Source organism: Bubalus bubalis, chromosome 2, assembly GCF_019923935.1.
Source record: "Bubalus bubalis isolate 160015118507 breed Murrah chromosome 2, NDDB_SH_1, whole genome shotgun sequence".
Taxonomy (NCBI): domain Eukaryota; kingdom Metazoa; phylum Chordata; class Mammalia; order Artiodactyla; family Bovidae; genus Bubalus; species Bubalus bubalis.
This window is the reverse complement of record NC_059158.1, coordinates 4,430,714-4,454,259: the sequence shown is the minus strand read 5'-3', so window position 1 is coordinate 4,454,259 and position 23,546 is coordinate 4,430,714. Positions and strand designations below refer to the sequence as shown.

The 23,546-nt window shown below is 43.3% G+C and overlaps 1 protein-coding gene across 2 annotated transcripts; it reads left to right on the top strand.

The window, feature by feature from the left end:
• The first annotated feature begins 5,041 nt into the window (after positions 1-5,041).
• On the top strand, positions 5,042-23,225 carry SSR1 (signal sequence receptor subunit 1). Of its 2 annotated transcripts, XM_006044779.4 has the most exons (9): positions 5,042-5,224; positions 7,634-7,746; positions 10,390-10,477; positions 11,676-11,938; positions 13,661-13,737; positions 14,494-14,572; positions 15,962-16,055; positions 16,335-16,349; positions 20,974-23,225. In XM_006044779.4, the coding sequence occupies exons 1-9, from the start codon at positions 5,146-5,148 to the stop codon at positions 21,039-21,041; spliced, it is 876 nt and encodes a 291-aa protein (XP_006044841.1). In that variant the 5' UTR covers positions 5,042-5,145; the 3' UTR covers positions 21,042-23,225. The 2 variants fall into 2 exon arrangements, with proteins under 2 accessions (XP_006044841.1, XP_006044842.1); XM_006044780.4 differs by lacking the exon at positions 16,335-16,349 and having other exon boundaries at positions 5,044-5,224.
• Positions 23,226-23,546: the final 321 nt, after the last annotated feature.

Sequence of the window (23,546 nt, the reverse complement as noted above, 5' to 3'; positions counted from 1 at the left end):
ATTTTGAGGGACTTCCCTGGCAATCCAGTGGTTAGGACTGCACGATTTCATTGCCAACGGCCTGGATTCTATCCCTAGTCAGGGAACTAAGACCCACAAGCCATGCAGCATGGCCAAAAAAAACCCACAAAACATTATGCATTTTGAATAGTGATGTATGAAGTGTAGTGATGGTGGATGATGCTAGAATCAAAAGTACCAGATAAGATGCTACAAGAAAAATGGAGGCCAGAAACAAAAATAGTGACAGAGGAAACAAAAGGGAAGTTATGTATGCAAAGCGATTTCAAAGACAAATGAAAAGGATAGGTGATCTTTAGCTCTGAAAGTGAAACAGGGAGGCGGTTAGGATGTCCTTGCTGGATGAAAGAGCACAGAAGTCTTTGCTTGCATATAATAAATGTAACTTTTTTTTTGCTTGATAGTTTTTCACTTCTTATTAAGTCTATGCTTGAACTTAGGTTGCAAATTTGTGAGGGAAAGATGTCACTTGTAATAGTACAACAAATGCAACAGATGTTTTCTGAGTTATCACCAATGTCAGGCACTGTTCTATATCATTGACTAAAGGTACAAAAATCCCTGGTCCCAACATGTGACAGACAGGCGATGTAATAAACTGTATATTGTATTAGAAGACAAAAGGAGCTATAAAAAAAAGAGAGAGAGAGAGAGAACAGAGAAAAGAAATTGAGAGTGCAAGGGAAGGGCTGGGGGTTGTAATTTTAAGCTGGGAGTGAGGGTGAGCCGCACTGAGGACGTGGTCCTTGAGCTAAGACTTAAGGCCAGGAGAAAGTTATTTAGCTACTCTGCTACCTGGGGGAACACCCAGAACAAAAACCAAGGTTTAACAGACAGCATCTCATGATGCTGAGGGAAATCTTAAGAAATCAAAGAAAAAGAAAGTTCTGCTTATAAACAAATACCAAGGAAGTAAAATAACAGAAGTGGAGAATCCACAGTGAGTTTGCCTGAGCTGTAAGAATGGGAATAACCAGGGTGCGGTATATTTCTGGAAAACACAGATCTTCAAGGAGGTAGATAAGTAAGCAAGAGAAAGAAAGCACAGAGGTGTGGGGACCCAGCGAGAGGGAGGGCTCTGGGTTGGTACCCAGGGAACGCTGCTCATTACGGGGAGAAGGGAAATGGCAACAGTGCACAATTCGTGGGTACCCAGATCAGGGCTAGGATTTTACTTCAATAAGCCATAGGCTACTGTGTTTTGTTTTTGTGCCAGTTGGACAGTCACACAGATCTCTCTGTTTTCTGTTTGTATGATCTGATTTTCACATCAATCCCACCCCAAGAAGGCACACTTTGCCCCTGTTGCACCTTTAGTGGCTGTCTAAAATTCCAGTCCCAAATAAAAATCTATTAGTAACCATTTAATAATAAAACTAGACTCAAAGTCCCAGTTTAAGCCTAAACTGCATTATCCTCGTATGTTCAGTCTCTGGAGAAACACATCCTGAGAACTGGAGTCACAGACCTCACTAGGGATCTCTTTAACATCAGGAATGAGAGTCCTCTGAAGGGAAAAGAGTCAGGGAGATAGCCCTGGTCCAGGGACAGAGAGAAGAGGTGATTCTAAATACACAGCATGATGACATATAGAGACAAACAGTTTGAGCATAGCCAGTGCAGGAAAAAGCAGTAGATGTCTTAGGCCAGTGACAGCCTGGAATTAGTTCAGTTCAGTCATTCAGTCGTGTCCAACTCTTTGTGACCCCATAGACTGCAGCACGGCAGGCTTCCCTGCCCATCACCAACTCCTGAGCTTGCTCAAACTCATGTCCATCAAGTCGGTGATGCCATCCATCTTATCCTCTGTTGTCCCCTTCTCCTCCCACCTGCAATCTTTCCCAGCATCAGGATCTTTCCCAACGGGTCAGTTCTTCGCATCAGGTGGCCAAAGTATTGGGAGTTTCAGCTTCAGCATATTCAGGACTGATTTCCTTTAGAATTGACTGGTTTGATCTCCTTGCAGTCCAAGGGACTCTCAAGTCTTCTCCAACACCCACAGTTCAAAAGCATCAATTCTTTGGCACTCGGCTTTCTTTCACATCCATACATACTCAACTCTCACATCCATACATGAAGACTGGAAAAACCAGAGCTTTGACTAGATGGACCTCTCTTGGCAAAGTTAATGTCTCTGCTTTTTGGTATGCTGTCTAGGTTGGTCATAGCTTTTCTTCCAAGGAGCAAGCGTGTTTTAATTTCATGGCTGCAATCACCATCTACAGTGATTTTGGGGCCCAAGAAAATAAAGCCTGTCACTGTTTCCATTGTTTCCCCATCTATTTGTCATGAAGTGATGGGACTGGATGCCATGATTTTAGTTTTTTGAATGTTTAGTTTTAATCCAGCTTTTTCACTCTCTTCTTTCACTTTCATCAAGAGGCTCTTTAATTTCTCTTCGTTTTCTGCCATAAGGGTGGTGTCATCTGCATATCTGAGATTATTGCTATTTCTCCCAACAATCTTGATTCCAGCTTGTGCTTCATCTAGCCTGGCATTTCCAATGATGTACTCTGCATATAAGTTAAATAAGCAGGGTGACAGTGTACAGCCTTGAGGAACTCCTTTCCCAATTTGGAACCAGTCCATTGTTTCATGTTTGGTTCTAACTGTTGCTTCTTGACCTGCATACAGATTTCTCAGGAGGCAGGTAAGGTGGCCTGGTATTCCCATCTCTAAGAATTCTACACAGTTTGTTGTAATCCACACAGTCAAAGGCTTTGGTGTAGTCAATAAAGCAGAAATAGATGTTTTTCTGGAATTCTGTTATTTTTTCTATGACCCAGTAGATGTTGGCAACTTGATCTCTGGTTCCTCCGCCTTTTCTAAATCCAGCTTGAACATCTGGAAGTTCTCAGTTCATGTACTGTTGAAGTCTGGCTTGGAGAATTTTGAGCATTACTTTGCTAGCGTGCGATATGAGTGCAATTGTGTGGTAGTTTGAACATTCTTTGGCATTGCCTTTCTTTGGGATTTGAATGAAAACTGACCTTTTCCAGTCCTGTGTCCACTGCTGGAATCAGACTGCCAGGTTCAAATCTTAGCATCTGCCACTAGACTAGCTTTTAAGCCTTGGGGAAGTTACTAAGCTTAATGTGTCTCAGTTAACAATACACAGCTTATAAATATTTTCAGTGACTGAATGACAGGGAATGGCAACAGTGAGCACACCAAGGGTTAGCTTGTTTCATCATCCCTGTGACTTCTCCGGAAGGTCTCGTCCACTGGTACCTGGAGTTCACATTGTTTGACTGCATGACATACCAGATTGCTGGCAGCAACTCAAAGTCCACACTAGATGAGAAGCAAAGAGTACAGCCACTGCCACCCACATTATGTATTTCCTAAACACTTGCTCTATGGTAGGCACTGTACCAGGTGACTTCTAGCACTGGACTGTCAGGTAAGAATTTAAGAACTGTCACTGTTTAACTGTGGACGAGGGTGTCTGCAAGGGCAGGGTGGTGGTGGTGGTGGTGCGGAAACAAGATTTTCCAATGTGTATTTTTTATGCTTTGGATTTTTTTTTTTTAACAATTATATATTCCAAAGCATATTCTTGCTTTTCAGTGCCACACACAGGCAGTTTCAGTCAGTCAGTCAGTTTAGTCACTCAGTCGTGTCCAACTCTTTTCGACCCCATGAACCACAGCACGCCAGGCCTCCCTGTCCATCACCAACTCCCGGAGTTTACCCAAACTCATGTCCATTGAGTCTGTGATGCCACCCAACCATCTCATCCTCCGTCATTCCCGTCTCTTCCTGCCCTCAATCTTTCCCAGCATCAAGGTCTTTTCCAATGAGTCAGCTCTTCGCATCAGGTGGCCAGGGTATTGGAGTTTCACCTTCAACATCAGTCCTTCCAATGAACACCCTGGACTGATTTCGTTTAGGATGGACTTGTTGGATCTCCTTGCAGTCCAAGGGACTCTCAAAGAGTCTTCTCCAACACCACAGTTCAAAAGCATCAATTCTTTGGCACTCAGCTTTCTTTATAGTCCAACTCTCACATCCATACATGACCACTGGAAAAACCATAGCCTTGACTAGACGGACCTCTGTTGACAAAGTAATGTCTCTGCTTTTTAATATGCTGTCTAGGTTGGCCACAACTTTGCTTCCAAGGAGCAAGCGTCTTTTAATTTCATGGCTGCAGTCACCATCTGCAGTGATTTTAGAGCCCCAAAAAATAAAGTCAGCCACTGTTTCCCCATGTATTTGCCATGAAGTGATGGGACCAGATGCCACGATCTTAGTTTTCTGAATGTTGAGCTTTAAGCCAACTTTTTCACTCTCCTCTTTCACTTTCATCAAGAGGCTTTTTAGTTCCTCTTCACTTTCTGCCATAAGGGTGGTGTCATCTGCATATGTGAGGTTATTGATATTTCTCCTGGCAATCTTGATTCCAGCTTGTGCTTCCTCCAGCCCAGCGTTTCTCATGATGTACTCTGCATAGAAGTTAATTAAGCAGGGTGACAATATACAGGCTTGACGTACTCCTTTTCTTACTGGAACCAATTCTAACTGTTGCATCCTGACCTGCATACAGGTTTCTCAAGAGGCAGGTCAGGTGGTCTGGTATTCCCATCTCTTCCAGAATTTTCCACAGTTTATTGTGATCCACACAGTCAAAGGCTTTGGCATAGTCTGTAAAACAGGGAGTTCATGTTCCTTATATTAAGCGGCATTACTCTTCAATTGCACAAAGACTTCCAAGCTGATCGTCAAATAAAGGAACCGCTAACTGGGAGAGAGGGATGGATGGCGCGGTGAGCGGCAAAAGCGCAGTTCGCCGCCAGCCCTTGGCCGTGATGGGAGGCGGACTCTCGCGGGATTCTCGGAGGTATCGCGGGAATCTCGGAGGACCTAGCAACCTGTCACGTGACTCCCGGGGCTGCCCGCGCTCCCCCACGGCTGGGACCCAGCCGCCACGTCGGGAAGGGGCGTGGCGAGTGCCTTGCGTGGTGCGTGCCCCGCCCCTCCCACGTAGGAGGGGCGTGACGAGGGCCGTGCGCGGTGCGTGCCCCGCCCCTCCCCCGGAGCCCGGATGAAGAGTAACGCCATTCGCGCCGGAGAGGCCGAGAGCTCTCCTGGTCGGGCCCTGGACGCCGGAGCGGCCGCGCCATGAGTTCCTTCCGCCGCCTGCTGCTGCTTCTGCTGCTGGTGTTCCCCGCCACCCTCCTGCTCCGAGTCGGCCCAGGAGGTGAGGCCGGGGCCGTGGGTCGAGGGGTTCGGCCTGGTGGGCGGGAGCCGCCGTGGGACCAGGCAGGCGTGAGGCCGTAGGCGGCCGCGGCGCCCCCCGGGTCGGGGTCCCCCCGGGGCCGGAGTCTCCCCGTCGGCCTCGCTCGGTGGCCCTTGGCCGCATCCCCGCCCCCGGCGCGTAGTGCGGCCCCGCGCGCCGGGCCCCCCGGCACGGAGGGTCGGGGGCTCGGGCGCGCCCGGAGCCCAGACCGGCGGGGGCGGCGGGCGGGCCGGCCGGAGGCTCTGGGGCCGCTGACCGCCCGCGGCTGCCGCTCCGCCCCCTGCCCTGCCCTCCCCTCGGCGCTGAGCTGACGTGTCCCTGGCTTCCAGCCCCGGCGTCCTCCATTCATTTGCCGAGACCCGGGTGTTTGCGGGCCCAGGCACACGGCTCGGCCTCCGGTCCTCCCCCAGTGTATCAGCGCAGCCGTCTGCGTCCCCGGGTGTCTTGGCTTCACCAAACCCCCCGTGCTCGTTTGCCAGTGCAGCCCTGCGCCCAGACGGGCTGCGGAATCCTTGGGCACGTCCATTACTCCAGCCCTCCTTTTGCGCCCCCTTTTTTGTTAACTTTTTTTGTTCCGTGGATGCATTGCATAGTCCTGAAGAAAAATGTAGTCTGTTTCGTTATTTAGGTGTATTCCGACAGTTTATCTGGTGTGACAGGGGACGATAAAAATGTGGAGACTTGGCTTCTTGCCCTGATTCTGTCTTGAACTGCAATTTTCTCCATGGACTTTAGTCTGACCGTATGATTGCTAGAATTCCTTTTATTCTGTAAGTTTAAGCAAGCTGTGTGGCAAAGTGAATGATAGTGACAGCCCTTCACGTGTTCTTTTTGCAAAGAAAAGTGAACTGACTGATTTCTGTTTAATAGAACACCAAGTTTGAGAATTAACCACAATTGTTAATTCATTTGCAAATTTAAATAGGAATGCTTTTCCTTTAGGAGTTGCTTTCCTGGTTGTTGTTTTTATTTTCTCTAGGAAAATTTGGTGATCATATTTGTCTAGAATCTGGACTATATTTTTTCTGGCTTTAGAACATTTTCTTAAGAGACATCAGTTATCTGGGTATCTTTGATTTTGGCGGGGGGGGGGGGGGTGCCTTAGGGTCTGTCTTTCAAAACATATTTTCTCTCAATTTTTCCAATAGAAAAGTGTTAGATTTTTTTTAAGGCACAAAATTGTTACTGGTTAGCATACAAACGTTCAATAAATGTTGGGTGAAAGCCAGGGTATTTATTGAGAAGTCTTGAAATTTAAGTATGACTTTATTATGTCAGACGTCGTCTTCTTACTAGTTTTATTGTAAATTATGAATGCACTGTTTCGGTTTGTTCAACAAGCAGTAGAAGCTGACTTTCAGTTCATGAAATGTGGTTCAGTGTTAACATTTGACTTAAATCTTAACTGCAGTAAGAACTCAGGGAGGTGGAAAAGGCTTGAAATGCCGAGTCCTTAGAATTTACTGTTTCTTCTGGGTTTTACAGCGTGTACACATGCTTTCTCATTTTTCCCCCTGTACTGAATTGCCACATCATCATTCTTTCTGAGAAGTGCTGGAAGAGTCTCTGAAACTTTGAAATTTCTTCTGAGGGCCTTGCCTGAAATAGATTTAATGTGACATGTATTTTTGCCTATAAAATTAGGATTTATAATTTCTTGGCATTAAAGTTATGCTTAACTTTCAGTATGACTTTAAGTGTAGGGATTATAAGAAGTATCTTAAAACATTTTTGAAACTGTATGCAAAAATAAATGCATGCTTTCTCAGCTCTCAACTCTGAAATTACCAATATCGTTTTTACTAAATCAAATGTGTTTTATGAGAGCTAGTTTTTACCATAGGTGTCATACAGATGTTTGTTCCTTGGAGTTATATGCTATAAAGTGCTAAGAGTTTTGAGCTGTTGTGAACTTTAATAAACAATTTCTTGCCTAGATATTTAGATTGCTATTTTCCTTTAGGCCTGGATTTTTTTGGGGGGGGGGGGTTTGTTTTATATGGTTAATGATGGATTAAAATGTAGAGCTTTTTAGTTTTAAAACAAACTTACTTTGTTACTTTTAATATGTTTAACAAAATTGCCTGAATTTATTTATTTGGTCTTTACGGCATCTGTAGTTTTAGCAATTCATTTTTCCAGCCGCTTTTTAAAGTTAAACAGCATTTCCCGCTAAAATTAATGTGCAGTTGGTAAGACTAGCAGTAAGATAAGATCATCTGAATGTTCTTAGAGGCATTGTAATTTGTCATCACTTGAGTGGACTGGGAGATTGAGTTGTTCTGAGGGAAAATTTTTGTTGCCTTTACAAAAGGAAAAGTTGGTATTCCAGGGTAAAGGTTAACTGCTTGTTTCGTGTTTTATTGTTAGGCTCATTGGCAGTGGCTCAGGATCTTACAGAAGATGAAGAAACAGTGGAAGATTCTATAATTGAAGATGAAGACGATGAAGCAGAGGTGGAAGAAGATGAACCGACAGATTTGGTTAGTGCTGTGCTCGATTTATTACATGTATATAATGTATTTAGAATTTATCCCTTCTATAGACAAATATGGTATTAAACTGTTTGCCTTTAGAGGTTTGTGACTGGGATCAGAGTGGATTGAACTTGGGAGAATGAGGCCAGTCACTGAGGATAATTCCTTAGTATTTTTGGGCAGAAGGAAGGAGACATGAAACAGAACAGTCCAAGATGACATGGACAGGAGTCTTTAAGGCAGCAGAGTAGGACCGCTGGACCAGTTGGTGGGTTTGGGACATACCCCGCTTAACTTTCTGACCTTGGGCAGCTTACCTCTCTGGGTCTTCCTTTCCTCTCCTCTCCTTCTTTCCCTCCATAAGCAGTGTATCTGTGAGTTCCTGCAGAGTACCAGGCGCTGTTCTGGATTCCCTGGGTGAACAGGCCAGACAGCCTCTCTGTTCCTGTGCTCTTTGTGTTCTGGGACAGCATGTATGCGTTTTGCTGCCGGGGGTGAGGAGTAGACAAAAAATAATGTGTGAACTATGTGCCATGAAGATTCCTCATAGAGAGGGCTTGGAAAAGATCTAGAAGTCGTCTGATTTTGAAGCTTTTACTATAAAACTCCAGTATGACAGCAGACACGTTGAGCTACAAGTAGGATCACTGTGGCACGCTCGGAGCTGAGACCTGGCGGGCGACAGTCCGTGGGTCACAGCGTCGGGCATGACTCAGAAACTCACACTTTCACTCCACTTTCTAGCTTATTTTCTCTCTCAGACTACTGTAATTTACCCTACGGAGAATCTTTGAACCACTCTCAGACTCCAAAATCAGTTTCTTTTTGAAGTCTTTGCAACAATGTGGTCTTTGATGTCAGAACGTGAAGGCCATCAGTGTGAACTCTGTCAAATAGAACTTGAGTTCTTCTGAATATATTACTCGTCATCTTGTCTGCGTCTTTCCTTTCAGAGAGTTGTTTTTACTCTCCTCTAGGGTGGGCCCTCCCACCTTCCCCTGTCTGGTTCTGTGGGATCTTGCTTATTATCCTCTTTCTTCCTGTAGCTTCCAGCGTTGATTTTTCTTGGTGACTTATTTCTGTTAAGCTACAGACGTGCCCACACCCCTCCACTTGGTGTTCTCCACCTTAAGTTGCTAACAGGTTTCCTTTTTACCAGCACAGTTCTTAGAAGAGTGCTTCGTACAGCTGTCTCTTCTGCTCATTTCCCATTCGTTCTCTCACAGTGGTCGGTCAGCTCCTCCACAAATCTCGTGGACCCATCTTGCTGCAGCGCCAGTGGCCTCTGGCCGGGTTCCTGGCCCGGTCTCCGCCCTGAGCCTTTGCTGAGCGCCCCTCCTTGCTGGCCTCATGGCCTTTCCGGGTTTTCTCGGTTCTGCCGCCGCTGCCTGCTCCGCTGCCTCCTCTGCCTCCTCACTCCTTAATGCTGATGACTCCTGTGGTCAGGTCATAGGGTGATTTCTCTTGTTTCTCAAGTGTCTCCTTTTCCCCGTATTTGACAAGTTTATGGTTCCTACCTTCCCTTAAGCATATGAGGTGGGTGTGGAGAAATTTTAAAATGTAAGATAGTCTTTGCTCTGTTGACCTTTTTAAAACAATGTTAATGAAATATAATTTACATATCATGATACTTTCTCATTTTAAGCATACGATTCAGTGATTAGTAGTAAATGTTCTGAGTCGTGCAAATTTAATTGAATTTCAGGACATCTCCACCTCATAATGGGGCTTCCCTGGTGGCTCAGAGGGTAAAGTGTCTGCCTGCAATGCGGGAGACCTGGGTTTGATTCCTGAGTCAGGAATATCCCCTGGAGAAGGAAATGGCAACCCACTCCAGTACTCTTTCTTGCCTGGAAAATCCCATGGACAGAGAAGCCTGGTAGATTACAGTCCATGGGATCGCAAAGAGTCGGACACGACTGAGCGATTGCTTGCTGGCCACCTCATGATTTCCCTAGTCACGTTTTTTTAAAGACCGTTTCTTCCGAATGGTGTGCCGACTTCTCGCAGGGAGGTCGTTCTGTAAATTGGGACGGGATGACTCATAACCAGGCCTGGAGCAGGGGCGGCAGAAGCAGCCCGCGGGCCCGCGCCAGCCCTGCCACCTTCTCCATGTCGGCTCTGGCTGCTCGCCTCCTGCGCCTGCAGCCGCACACTCGCGGGGGAGCCTCGGCTCCAAAGCTGAAAGGATTTGATGTCTGAGTCCTTAGACCGGCCCCTCCTTTCCCCTTTGTTGGGGAGGGAATTGAAGACTGTGTTTGAGACTACTTCTTTTCTTGGAAAGTAGTGTTCCTGGCATTTAAGGAGGAAAATTAATACTGTCCATTTTAACTAGAAATTATATGTCCTTTTGAAAAATACGGTTTTCAAAGTTTCAGACTTTATAGAAAACTTACCCACTTGGGCTCTAGAACCTTGCAGTTCAGAGTGTAATCTAAGTACCAGCTTCATGGGCATTTGGTGGATCCTTGTTAGAAATACAGAATCTCAGGCTTCACTCTCAGTTACAGTTGCAGATTCCACTACTGATCTCAGCACAGCCTTGGAGATGCAATATACTAATATATTGTCCCAAATCCAGTGAAGTCACTATTCTTAAATGATGCTGTGCTTTTCCCCATAGTAATCTGTTTTCAGCATTTCTTTTAGGCTGAAGATAAAGAGGAAGATGATGTATCAGGTGAACCTGAAGCTTCGCCAAGTGCAGATACAACCATCCTGTTTGTGAAAGGAGAAGGTGAGCAGGGAATGTGGTTGTAATTCAGATACAGGAGTGTTTTAAATGACAAGCTCACTTTTTGGGGAATAATAATGATAAAGATCTTTATTTCTGCAAATATAGTGCAGACACATTTTGGGGGGAAAAAACCTGCTAATATATGTATGAATACGGGTATCTGTAAAGTATCGTTTCTGGGTTTGAAACTAAGGGGGAAGATAAATACTATCCATTTTAACTTGCAATTAAATGTCCCCTTGAAAGATACTGTTTTTAAACTTTATCCAAACTGCCACGGTAAAATTAACATTCATATTTTGAGTGTAAATACTAGTGAAATAATAAATCTTTTTTTTATTAAAGCCTGTCTTGCGTTAGAAGAAAATAAATGGCTAACATTTATTGAGAGCCGACGTTTTGAGTATTTTGTGTGTGTTAACTGGATCCTAACAGGAACCCCAAGAGAAGAGTTGTTGAACTGATTCAGAGGTCACTGCTTGCTCAGGGTCACTCTCTCAGTAAACAGGCTGTGAAGACGGTTTAGACTCAGGTCCATCTGGCCCCAGAACCTGTGCTTCAGTGGATTAGTAGCTCTGTAAATGATTATCGAATACTTATTATTGGAGATTATTCATTTGAGGGGCCTTCTCAAGCTCTCTGTTTTATTCCCATGTACATTCCAGCTCTATGTCTACAGAAAGTGTGATTCGATTGAAAGGTTTTTGTTTTCCTCTTTTTTTTTTGTAGCTGCCTCCGTGGGTCTTAACCTTCAGATCTGCATTCTGAGTAACTGCCTAAAGTAGATAAGGGTTTTTTTTTTAACGTCTGACAGACGTTACAGTTTGCAGGTGAATCTCAGGTGTCCCCTCCCTGTCACTCTCCTCCCCACTGTCTGCACAGCCGGCAGAGCCTGAGCGGCGCGCTGGTGAGCTCTGCACCGCGCGCAGCCGCCCTGGGGGCCCTGACTGCTGCAGCGCCGCGCTGCTCCCGGCGACTCGGCAGCTCCGTTGAGCTCTTCAGTTGGAGCGCTGGCACGTCAGCAAGGGTTTCAGCTTACACTCAAGCTGCTGGAGCACGGCTGCAGTGTTCTCCTGAAACGGGTTCTGAAACCAATTCCATACACAGCAGGAACAGACGTCAGAATCCATTTGTAATGTCTGTGTCTTTTGCACCTTTTAAATGTTTTCTAACCTTCCTCTTTTTTTTTGTTTCGTAGATTTTCCAGCAAATAACATTGTGAAGTTCCTGGTAGGCTTTACAAACAAGGGTACAGAAGATTTTATTGTCGAGTCTCTGGACGCCTCATTCCGTTACCCTCAGGACTACCAGTTTTATATCCAGAATTTCACCGCTCTTCCTCTGAACACGGTTGTGCCGCCCCAGAGACAGGCAACCTTTGAGTACTCCTTCATCCCCGCAGAGCCCATGGGGGGCCGGCCCTTCGGTCTGGTCATCAACCTGAACTACAAGGATCTGAACGTAAGGCCCTCCTTAAGTTAGGGGCCCATGAGGACAGTTGACGTCTAAGTACTATTGTGTTTATTCGTTCGAGTGCCTGTTTGGTGGTTGAAATTGATGGGCAGTGGGCAGGCAAAGGTAGATTACACACATCTGTCTTCGAGTCTGTAATGCAGTGGGCCAGAGGAGTGTAAACAGACATCATGGCATGACAAGTGCCGCGTCCTGGAGACGAGTGAGTGCGGGCTAGGAAAGTTCTAGAAAAGAAAGTGGAATCCACGGCCTCCTCAGGTGTTCATACATATTAAGTAATCTTTGTGCTTTTTGTCACTTGCATTTTGCCCATTTTACTACTACTGTGTGTAAGTTTTAAGGACTTTCTGTGACTCTTTTCCTGTCATTTATACACTCATAAAATATAACCGAATATGTTTAGGATATTAAAAAGGCTTATGGTTCATGAGACCCAAATAGCCTCTCGGGCGTCTTCCTCCATAGTGTGGTGTGCCCAGTGAGTGGATGAGAGGAGCCCACTAGAGTTTTGCTGCCGGGAATTGACCTCCAGATGCTGACTGTTAGGTCCTCCTTCAGACGAGAGCACATCTAAAAGGCTTTCAGGAAAGGAAATGTCATCCTTTGTGGAAAGCTTATTCAACCTTTTCATCACCCTAGTGTCAGCGTATTTATCTTATGTCTGCATTAAATTTCTGATGCTACCATTAAGTTTTCCTTTTTTGTTTTTTTAAAACTACTTAGTAGAATGTGGAAAAGATTTTTCCATCTTTTTTTTTTTTTGGCTGCACCTCCTGGGCTTCTGTGATCTCAGTTCCTGACCAGGTTTGAACCTGGGCCCCGGCATTGAGAGCACTGAGTTGTAACCATTGTACCGCCAAGAATTCCCCTTCCTTATTTTCAAAACAATGTACTAAATTTCCTCAATGTTACAGCTTAGTAGCTTGCAGGATTATAAATTTCATCTTGTTTTTAAGCAGAATTAAACTTGATCCAAAAGCATGCCTGTAGTCTCAGTTCTGTTTGAATGTCTGTTTCATCTTGGTTTGCTAATCGAAAGATCTTGAAATAAGACTTAAACCGTTACAGTTCAACACTAAATAGGGCAGTTTGGAAAAGCATTGCCTCAGTGCTTCACGCAGAACACGGAGCATGGCTGTGTGCTGTCCCAGTGAGTCTCATGTATTTGAAAACTGAAATTGGATTGAGCTGACAAAATTATTTCGAGACCACCAAAAAAAAAGATTTTGACACTGTGAATGTCCCTGACTGTTTAAGGTAAATTGATTTCCAACACATTGTCAGTATGGACTTGACTTTTGTTCAAGTCTAGTTCTTAAAACAAGGCTCTACTGCAGAATGCCCATGTTCATGCTTTTCCTTTCTTGTTTGAAGGGTTACATACAGCAGAAGCCAGGGCTTCTAGCTGAAGAGTGTTCTGTGTTCTCTGCTTCTTTCTGTATGTTTTACTGTGTATTCACTTCCCTGGTTTCAAAGAAAGTGGGGACAATTTTAGCAAAGTTGGAGTCATTTTTTGTTTTGTAGGACAAAGTAACGTCATAATGTTGCGTCCCTGACTTAGTACACTTATGCACGACTCTGTTGAGTCTTAGGATATTGTAAGTGATGAGAGAGCTGTAGTGCATATTAGGATGACAGTTTGAAGAAATCTTACAGGCTTTCATTATTCTAGTACATTTCAGATTTTTGTGATTTATTTTTTCTTAACAGGGTAATGTTTTCCAAGATGCTGTCTTCAATCAAACGGTTACAATTATCGAGAGAGAAGATGGGTTAGATGGAGAAACGTGAGTGAGCTTTGCCGCATGTAGATTTTGGTCTCGGAGGCAGGACTGGGGGCCGCGCCTCGTCCTGGCATGTCACGGTGAACGTGGAGCCGGCTGTGGGTGGGGTGAAAGCTTGGCCACTCAACTCCACACTTGAGATGATTCTCACAATGAGGATTAACAACAGCGCGTTAGGAAGGGTAGTTAAAACTAACAAAAATTGATTTAGAAAGAGAGTTCGCTTTTTGTTCTTCTTGTCTTTAAATGTTTTACAGTCACCAGCCTAATGGAAGTTGCATGCCTCCAAAATTGCTACTGAAAATATGTTAGGAGATTTTTATCTTGAAAAATGCATTTGTTGTGAATACTGAATCGCTTATTCAGTGTATACTTGTGACTCACAAAGAGGAGTTTTTAAATAAAATCGTGCAAAATCTGTGAGGAACAAAACCTAATGCATTTATTTTAACTGAGCTTAGAATATAACGAATTATGAAGTCATTCATTGTAGATCATGTGCCTCTTGGCAGAGTAGGGGGGAGACTAATTGATGTTAAAGATAAAGGTAAATTCATGAAACTATTACCTTCATTTTAGTTGAATTTAAAATATTTTACTTTTTTTTTCCCCACAAATTGTTTGGAAAACATACGTTGTATTAGAATTATCATTGCAGTTACCTCACAGGTCTTCTGAGTTAAACTCAGTTGTAGTTTTAATTAGCTGTGGTATTTTTTATGAACTGAAGCAGGTTTCTGTCTTCTCCTTTGACATCAGCATATTTATGTACATGTTCCTGGCTGGTCTCGGGCTGCTGGTTGTCGTTGGCCTTCATCAGCTCCTGGAATCTAGAAAGGTAAATATGCTTGAACTAAGCAGCTCCTGTTGGGGTCTTCCGAAGTCGGTACAGTGCCAAGTACAGTCTCCATATTTGTGCCTGCTTGCTCTCACTGTGGGTTTATAGATTTACAGGTTTGTTACACCTTTTTAAAATGAAGCTTGAAGATGAGACCTTGGGGGTGTGTTTGCGTTTGTTTAGAATTTTCTGCCACATGCAGTTAATGACTATGTTATTTTACTTATTAGCCATACAGCTTCTTCTTGATCATAGGGCTCATTTCTAATTAGCAATTAAATGAGTCTTGGTTTGAAAAAGAAAGAGTGAAATTGGCCGAATTCTGCTCTTGCTGGAGTAGTAAAGTGTTAGTGTTGAAGGCCCTCATGTGGTTGTGGTCTCCTGGCTTTGAACACGGTGGTTAATTCTTCCCCTGCGTCCTCATCTCCCTCTCCTCCCCACCCTCCAAACAAAAGCCCCAAAATGGAATAATCCATACTGTTCCTTTCAGTGTGTAACATGGTTTGTGTCAAATATATTGATGTCCACTGGCTCCAGACAATTGCTGGATAAATTTTGGTTAATCATTATTTATTAAGCAATTAGGTAGTTAAATCTCTGTGATATTGGTAGTACGTGTTAACTCATTATCTTTTAAAGAGAAATAGTGCTTAAACGTTAATTTCCATCACTTTCATAGCCTCATTTTCATAAAGTAGCATTTTTGCTATAAATTTATGTATTAGGGATAAACCATTTTTTTCAGTTGTCTTTCTATGTATTCAGATTGAGTTTTCAGACTAATTAATTATTCGGTTTCTTATGTAAATAATTAGATGGGGTTTATTATTTTTTAAAGAATAGGATTGAAGGGTAGAGTTCCGTCTCTTTTCTTTCTTGCAGTTTTGCTGCAAATACTCAAGGAACAAAGCTTGAGGCTGTTAGCTTAACTGAGATTGCATGTTTTTGTTTTATTTATACCAGCTATTTAAGTGTATTTAGATACAATGCAGGAATCTGCATGCAACATTTCAGTAATTATCCCACATTTTGTTGAATGTGAAAATAAATTTATTCTTCAGATTCCCAAAATGAGAAAAATCATTGTATAAATAGTAGTTCTTACTTGGTCTACCAATTGTATTAACATAGGAAGCCTTAGAGCAGAGGAAAAGGTTAAAGACTGGAAGTAAATAATTGTGAAGGTTTATTCTTTATTCTTTATAATTGCTGTAGATATGGTTTCCCCCGTCTAGTTAAAAAAATAATTGAGGAATACGTTTTAGAACTAGCAGAGAACGTGTTTATCTAAAGATAGTTCAGCAGGTAGCTTGATAGAGGTCTTTTTTAAATCACAGTAATAAAGCACTAATGGAGCTCCTGTAACATGGTGCTTTTGTCTTCTCTCAGCGCAAGAGGCCCATTCAGAAGGTCGAGATGGGGACCTCGAGTCAAAACGACGTTGACATGAGCTGGATTCCTCAGGAAACTCTGAACCAGATCAGTAAGTACTCAAATTTGGCTGGAAATTTTTCTCTTAAATGGAAGTCAATGTCTTAGATTTAGCAAAAAAAAAAAAGCCTGGTTGATGCTACTTAGCACTTACCTTTTCCTTACTTCTGGAGTCTAATATGATGATTAATGAATGCTTTACATTTTTACTGTGTGCTGTATGTATACTTTAATTTAGAAATACTTCCGCATCTGCATTTTGTGTACAGATGTGTGAGTTCTCTATATTCCTAACCTTTCCCTATCTTTTTTTTCTTTCCTGTTGCTTCAGTGCAGAGTAGAAGAGGTGAGGCAATTAATTTTTTTAATGGTATTTGATATAGTATTGAGAGCTCTTGTGCAGCATGTGAATACCTTATAGTAAGTTTAATGAACGACAGTTTTCTACCACTGTTTATTAGAAAACAAACTGCCAACTACCCACTGTATTTGAAAGAATAAACCTACCATACTGCCTGAGAGTTTATCTAATATAATTTCAGTTTCATTATATATGCAGTTGGTGAAATACTAATCTTTATAGGAGAATGTAGTTTTTTTTCTCTCTCTCTCCAGTGGTAAGCAGACTTTTTAAAACACATTATAAAAGCAGTATGACCTCATTTTTTTAAGGTGAAAAATTCCATGCCACCTGCTGGTTCCACCAGTCCCGTTTTCCATGAGTCACTGTGTTCACGTATTACTCTAGGCGGTTTCTACACGCGTGTCAGTGTGCACTTCTGGTGCTTCTGTGTCTGTGTTCACAGGTAGGGTCGTGTGGCACACGGTTCTACAGCCTGAGTTCTCGTGCCTTGGGTGTCTGTCTGTGGTGATTACTTACATACTTACCTCGTTTTTACCGACCATATAGTATTCTTTTACAGTTCTTTTATATAAATGTGTTAGGATTGATTAAGCCTGTTCTGTGTTGAAAGATAGAACAGTTTCTGTTTCCAGGGTTTTTTTGTTCTTAAAATTAATTCTCCAGTGAATATTCTTAAAAATAAGATGATGGGATAATTTTCCAAATTGAGGTGTAGTTGACACGTGACGTTTGTTTTGCATGTACACCATGATGATTTGGCGTTGATGAAGTGATCGTGTCACCTAGTCGGCACCGTCCCACATGGGTGTTTTCTTATGATTAGATGAGACCCCTTTTGAGGTATGCTGTCTGAGCCGTGTTCAGGTGGCAGCCCAGTATCGTTTGATTGCAGTCGCCTTTCGTATATCAATCAGGTCCTTGGACTTGTACCCTTTGCCCCCAGGCTCCTATTTTGCCCACTCTCCCACCCAGGGTAATTTCCTAAAAGTAGAATAGCTAGGTCTAAGCGGTATGTACATCTTCGTGGAAAGTATTCCTGTTCCCTCCCCAAAGGTGGTGTGGGCAGTGTGTGACGTTTCCTGTTCTCTTCCTCTCTCACTAATCATCCTCAAGTGTTCAGATCAGATAAGATCAGTCGCTCAGTCGTGTCCGACTCTCCGCAACTCCATGAATCGCAGCACGCCAGGCCTCCCTGTCCTTCACCAACTCCCAGAGTTCACTCAGACTCATATCCATCGAGTCAGTGATGCCATCCAGCCATCTCATCCTCTGTCGTCCCCTTCTCCTCCTGCCCCCAATCCCTCCCAGCATCAGAGTCTTTTCCAATGAGTCAACTCTTCGCATGAGGTGGCCAAAGTACTGGAGTTTCAGCTTTAGCATCATTCCTTCCAAAGAAATCCCAGGGCTGATCTCCTTCAGAATGGACTGGTTGGATCTCCTTGCAGTCCAAGGGACTCTCAAGAGTCTTCTCCAACACTACAGTTCAAAAGCATCAATTCTTTGGTGCTCAGCCTTCTTCACAGTCCAACTCTCACATCCATACATGACCACTGGAAAAACCATAGCCTTGACTAGACGGACCTTTGTTGGCAAAGTAATGTCTCTGCTTTTGAATATGCTATCTAGGTTGGTCATAACTTTCCTTCCAAGGAGTAAGCGTCTTTTAGTTTCATGGCTGCAGTCACCATCTGCAGTGATTTTGGAGCCCAGAAAAATAAAGTCTGATGCTGTTTCCCCCTCTATTTCCCATGAAGTGGTGGGACCAGATGCCATGATCTTCGTTTTCTGAATGTTGAGCTTTAAGCCAACTTTTTCACTCTCCACTTTCACTTTCATCAAGAGGCTTTTGAGTTCCTCTTCACTTTCTGCCATAAGGGTGGTGTCATCCGCATATCTGAGGTTATTGATATTTCTCCTGGCAATCTTGATTCCAGCTTGTGTTTCTTCCAGTCAAGCATTTCTCATGATGTCCTCTGCATATAAGTTAAATAAGCAGGGTGACAATATACAGCCTTGACGTACTCCTTTTCCTATTTGGAACCAGTCTGTTGTTCCATGTCCAGTTCTAACTGTTGCTTCCTGACCTGCATACAGATTTCTCAAGAGGCAGATCAGGTGGTCTGGTATTCCCATCTCTTTCAGAATTGTCCACAGTTCATTGTGATCCACACAGTCAAAGGTTTTGGCATAGTCAGTAAAGCGGAAATAGATGTTTTTCTGGAACTCGTGCTTTTTCCATGATCCAGCGGATGTTGGCAATTTGATCTCTGGTTCCTCTGCTTTTTCTAAAACCAGCTTGAACATCAGGAAGTTCACGTTTCATGTACTGCTGAAGCCTGGCTTGGAGAATTTTGAGCATTACTTTACTAGCGTGTGAGATGAGTGCAATTATGCGGTAGTTTGAGCATTCTTTGGCATTGCCTTTCTTTGGGATTGGAATGAAAACTGCCCTTTTCCAGTCCTGTGGCCACTGCCGAGTTTTCCAAATTTGCTGGCATATTGAGTGCAGCACTTTCACAGCATCATCTTTCAGGATTTGGAATAGCTCAACTGGAATTCTATCACCTCCACTAGCTTTGTTCCCACGTTTAATCTATCAGTATGCTATGGAACGGTACCTTATTTTTCATTTACAGTTAAGAATGAGGCTTTGGAGAAGGCAGTGGCACCCCACTCCAGTACTCTTGCATGGAAAATCCCATGAATGGAGGAGCCTGGTAGGCTGCAGTCCATGGGGTCGCTGGGAGTCAGACATGACTGAGCAACTTCCCTTTCACTTCTCACCTTCATGCATTGGAGAAGGAAATGGCAACCCACTCTAGTGTTCTTGCTTGGAGAATCCCAGGGACGGGGGAGCCTGGTGGGCTGCCCTCTATGGGGTCGCACAGAGTCGGACACGACTGAAGTGACTTAGCACAGGAGGCTTGGCTTTAGGCATCATGATTGGGCACTGGGTTTTGCGGGGGTTGGGGGACTGGTGAGGTGGTGGTTTTCCTCTGGAGACTGAAAGGCATCGTATATGCATCAGTTTTCTTGGCTGAAATGAAACACCACTTTCTGGGCATTTGTGGCGTTTGGAGCCGCTTTCCCCAAAGCTGGATGACTCCAGGCCACTCTCTGTTTCATGTGTCTGCTGCTTAACTGATGGGCAGACAGGTGGGTGGGCAAGGTTCTAGACTCACTGTTAAAGGTAAGCTGGAGCGAGCCGTTCTACTGATGGAGTGAAATTCACTTGTTGAACAAATAGGCTTTGCAGGTTCCTAGAGACTTTTATCGTGTATTTCTGTATTTAAAACTCTGCTGCAGGGGTTGACATTGGGAGTCAGTAATGATCATTTCATATCTATAGTAACAGCTGTGTCCACGTAAATGGCTGATTCTGAAGTATTTTTGTTGTTGGGGGTGGGGGTGGTGAACACTAATTAATTAGCTATTATTATTTATTTTAAAAAGTAAAATAGAGGTAGAAAAGGCAATTAATTCATAGTCTGGCCTTTTTGGAAACCTGGTGAAAGTTGTGGGCTTTCTTCACCGGAAGGTGCGTCTGTGCTTGCTGTCAGGCACCGACCCCTGAAGCCCCTCACCACCAACCTGCCGCCAAAGCACAGAGGCCAGCTCTCATGTGATACTTCAGGCGTTTAATTCTTAAGCACAGTCTTTAGCTTGTAAATATTTGTTGTAAACATTTACTACATGTTTTTTATACTGGGAAGATAATTTGTAACTTACTCCATAAAGAACTTACATTCCTAATAGGTTAGGTGGTCCTAGAAAATAAAAAGGGCAATGGTCAGAGAGAAGACAATCTTTTGCTTTTTAAATAAACTTCAAGATGACGCCTCCCACTGGATGAAAGTGAAAGGAGCAGCACCAAGTGGTTTGGTTTAGTTGCCACACTAAGACTAATGTTGGAGAAAAGGCGAAATCCTGCTGTGTGTGTAGAATGTAGGTTCTAACACTGATACTGTCCTGTGTGATGTCCTCTAACCTGCCGCTCATTTCAGGTAAGTTTGTGAAACTGCTGAACATTGTGCCAAGTGCATGGTGCTGTGTCTGTAAATACTGTCTCAGTTTGTAACCAGCATCAATTGTTTATGCTGTTCGTGAAGATTGTCCTTTTGCAGGTATAAACATGCTCAGCTGTAGACCGCAGGGAGATTTTGCATGGCAGCTTCACTGTCCCCGTGACCAGGTCAGCCCTCCCCGCCCTGGTCGCGGAGCTCCAACGGGCAGTCGCAATAGCCTGTCAGTTTCAGGTGCACAGCTAAGGACAGAGATCTGTGTGCACGGGGAAGCGGTCACCGCAGTAAGCCTTGCCATCATCTGTCAGCATACAAGACTACCCAGAAAAGTGTGTGTGCGTGGTGATGACCTCTAAGATGTACTTAGCAGCTTATAAGTATGTAGACTTTTCATTTTGAGTTAACCTCTTGAAGGACTTGAACATTCAGTTTAGAAACCTGTGCTGGGTAAGAGACGTTTATTGGTGATGGTCTTCTTGCATGTGTGTTATTTTTTGAACTAAATGGTAAAATTGAAGAAAAATGCTATTGAATTTAACACATTTATATAGTCAGGCAAGTTAAAACTTCCTCTTTTCTTTCAGATAAAGCTTCACCAAGAAGGTTGCCCAGGAAACGGGCACAGAAGAGATCAGTGGGATCTGATGAGTAAATGTTCCTTTGTGCAACAATTCGGTCTTTACTTAACCCGCCCTAATGTTTTTCGGCCTGATGGGAATTAGTGCAGAGAAGCCATATCACCATAGAAGGCGGCTACTACTTATGTGTGGACTGAGCAATCAGAGTCTGTGGCGATCATATTGCTGAAAATGCACTGCATTTATTTTTCTAAAGTAACAAATTTGGTTTTTTTTAAACCATTAAAATCTATGTGTGTGCGTGTGTGTGTATGTGAGCAGTTGGTCTTAGCAGAATCATTGCTGGCCTGCCTGAAGCAGCCTTTAGAATACTAAACGTGTGCATTGTCTCCTCTTGGGCATGTGCTGCATTTTCTCCCCACAACTCAGCGCTTGCCCAGTATGATTGTAGAGGTCCTGCCTTGGACTGTTAACAGTTGTTTCTTGTTTAGAATAGCTCACATCCCAACTGCTGGCACAGATGTGCGTGTTTTTGCTGTTTTACGGCTAGTATTCTAAAGGCGCAAGCAGGAGCAGCTGCTTTTAGCAGTAACGTTGGGTATTTTGCTGCTGTTTACTCTAATGCACACTTTCAGAAACCTTCCCCAGTGAGTTAGGCAATTTGGGGATCTCTAGCACCAAAATTGTGAAACATGAAAATTCTGGTTTTGATCCATAAAACCAACGTCACTGTCTTTAAAAAAAAAAAAAAAGAAAATGGTACCTTTGTGGAGACTGAGTCGTTGTCCGTTGTTCTGTTTCTGACCCGACCTGCAGTGGAGTAGCTGAGACCACTCTGGTTTTGTTTTTCCCCTAAGAGATCGTTTTTCTCAACGGAAGCATCTTGCTTAAGAAACGTTGCCTTGGTCTGCAGACTAAGCAAAGTTCTAATAAGAATTGGATAATTTTTAATGGTTAACCAGTTGTTTTCTGTCTAATCTTTGGGGTGTTTTGGTTATTGATTTTTTTTTTTAAAGTTAATCTGAAAAACTCCAAAATCTTAAGCACTTAGAATATCAAAACCAAAATGAATTGGACTTCATAAAATTCCTCTTAGTCTGCCTTGTCCTTGATGGTAAATTAAGTTTGACATTGTCAGACTGGGTAAGTACCAGATAAAATAGTATGAACAAATAAGAGGTTTTTCCCCTCTGTCTTTAAGCCATATTCTTCTACATATATTTTGTAAGGAAATGGTAAATGAAGTTTTAGTAGCTGTTTTATTCCTGATCTGTCTTCATTATAATGAACTTAATCCCTCTTTATTATAATTCCCCCTACACCCATGCTCACACAAGAAAATAACAGAACAGAAATGAAAAATCTTTCCAAGTTGCTTAAGTATTTAAACATCTGAGCCAAAGCTGACGTCAAGGAAGCGAGTGACTGTATAGCTGTGAACCGCTTTGCAAGCGGGGCTGAGGTGTCAGATTAACTGCATTGGCTGTGCTGAGCTGTGACTTTCCTGTGCCTGTGAAACAGTGTTTGAGTTTTTAATTGGGCTGTATGATCAATAGTTTACTTTGGAAAAGCTCTGTGAGCTCTAAGAAACTGCATGGTTTTTACTTTGATGTAATATAGGAGACCCTCCACCTTCGGAAGGAATATATTTCAAAACATTTTTGTGAATGTCCCAGGTTTGTGAAATTACAGGGATATAATGAAGTGAGGTGTACTACAAAATTCAGTGACCTCTACGGAGCATTTTATTGAATTCCTGGTGGTACTTAGGCAGTGGCAAAGCCAGGCCCGGTTACGGGTGCCGGGCCTCTGACTCATGAGTAACCTGCCTTATGTACTAGCCCTTCCACTTCAGAGGTCCAAGTTAGCGCACGGAAACCATCTGTCATGTTTTATTTTCTTAGCATAGATTGAGAACACTTGAAAATTCTTAAATCCTCAGATGCCAGGGGTCTCTGTAGTTTCAGTGTTTAGCAGAAACTAACTCCATAATGAATGGAATTCAATTCCACACATGGTTTGTTCAAGCACACTTAATAAGTAGCCTGTTTTTTTAAATGTCTTTTTTAAATGTAAATATTTGGATGAAGCTTTTGTTTGTTTTGATATATTAATTTGCTGCACCAACCATGGTTTCAGAATTCACCTTTTGAACACCTTGGTTCCAGAGTCTGTAAAATGAACTGAGAGTCTTGTGTGTCGAGCTATCACTGGGACTTGTGAGAGTAACGTGTTGATAAAGCATGGATCTCACCTCACGTGTGCAGCTGCATCGCTTATTTCACAGTCTGACTAGAGGGACTTGAGAGACTTCCTTTCCCGTGAACTCCGAGGTAGACGCCTGGGGAAAGGAGAAATCAGAAGGGAAGGATCATTGATTGACTTTAGTTTTTAATTTTAAATAAGCGTCAGAAAATAGTCACTTTGATAGGAGAAAAAGGCACATTTAGATCTTAAAAAATTAAAACGCTCCTGCCCTAAAGGCGTGCTCGCTTTCACAAGCCTGGAGCTGCGTTTCGATTCTATGCGGAAGCAGGAGTGGGGTGACCCCGGAGCCCTTCCTTAAGGACTTGTGATGT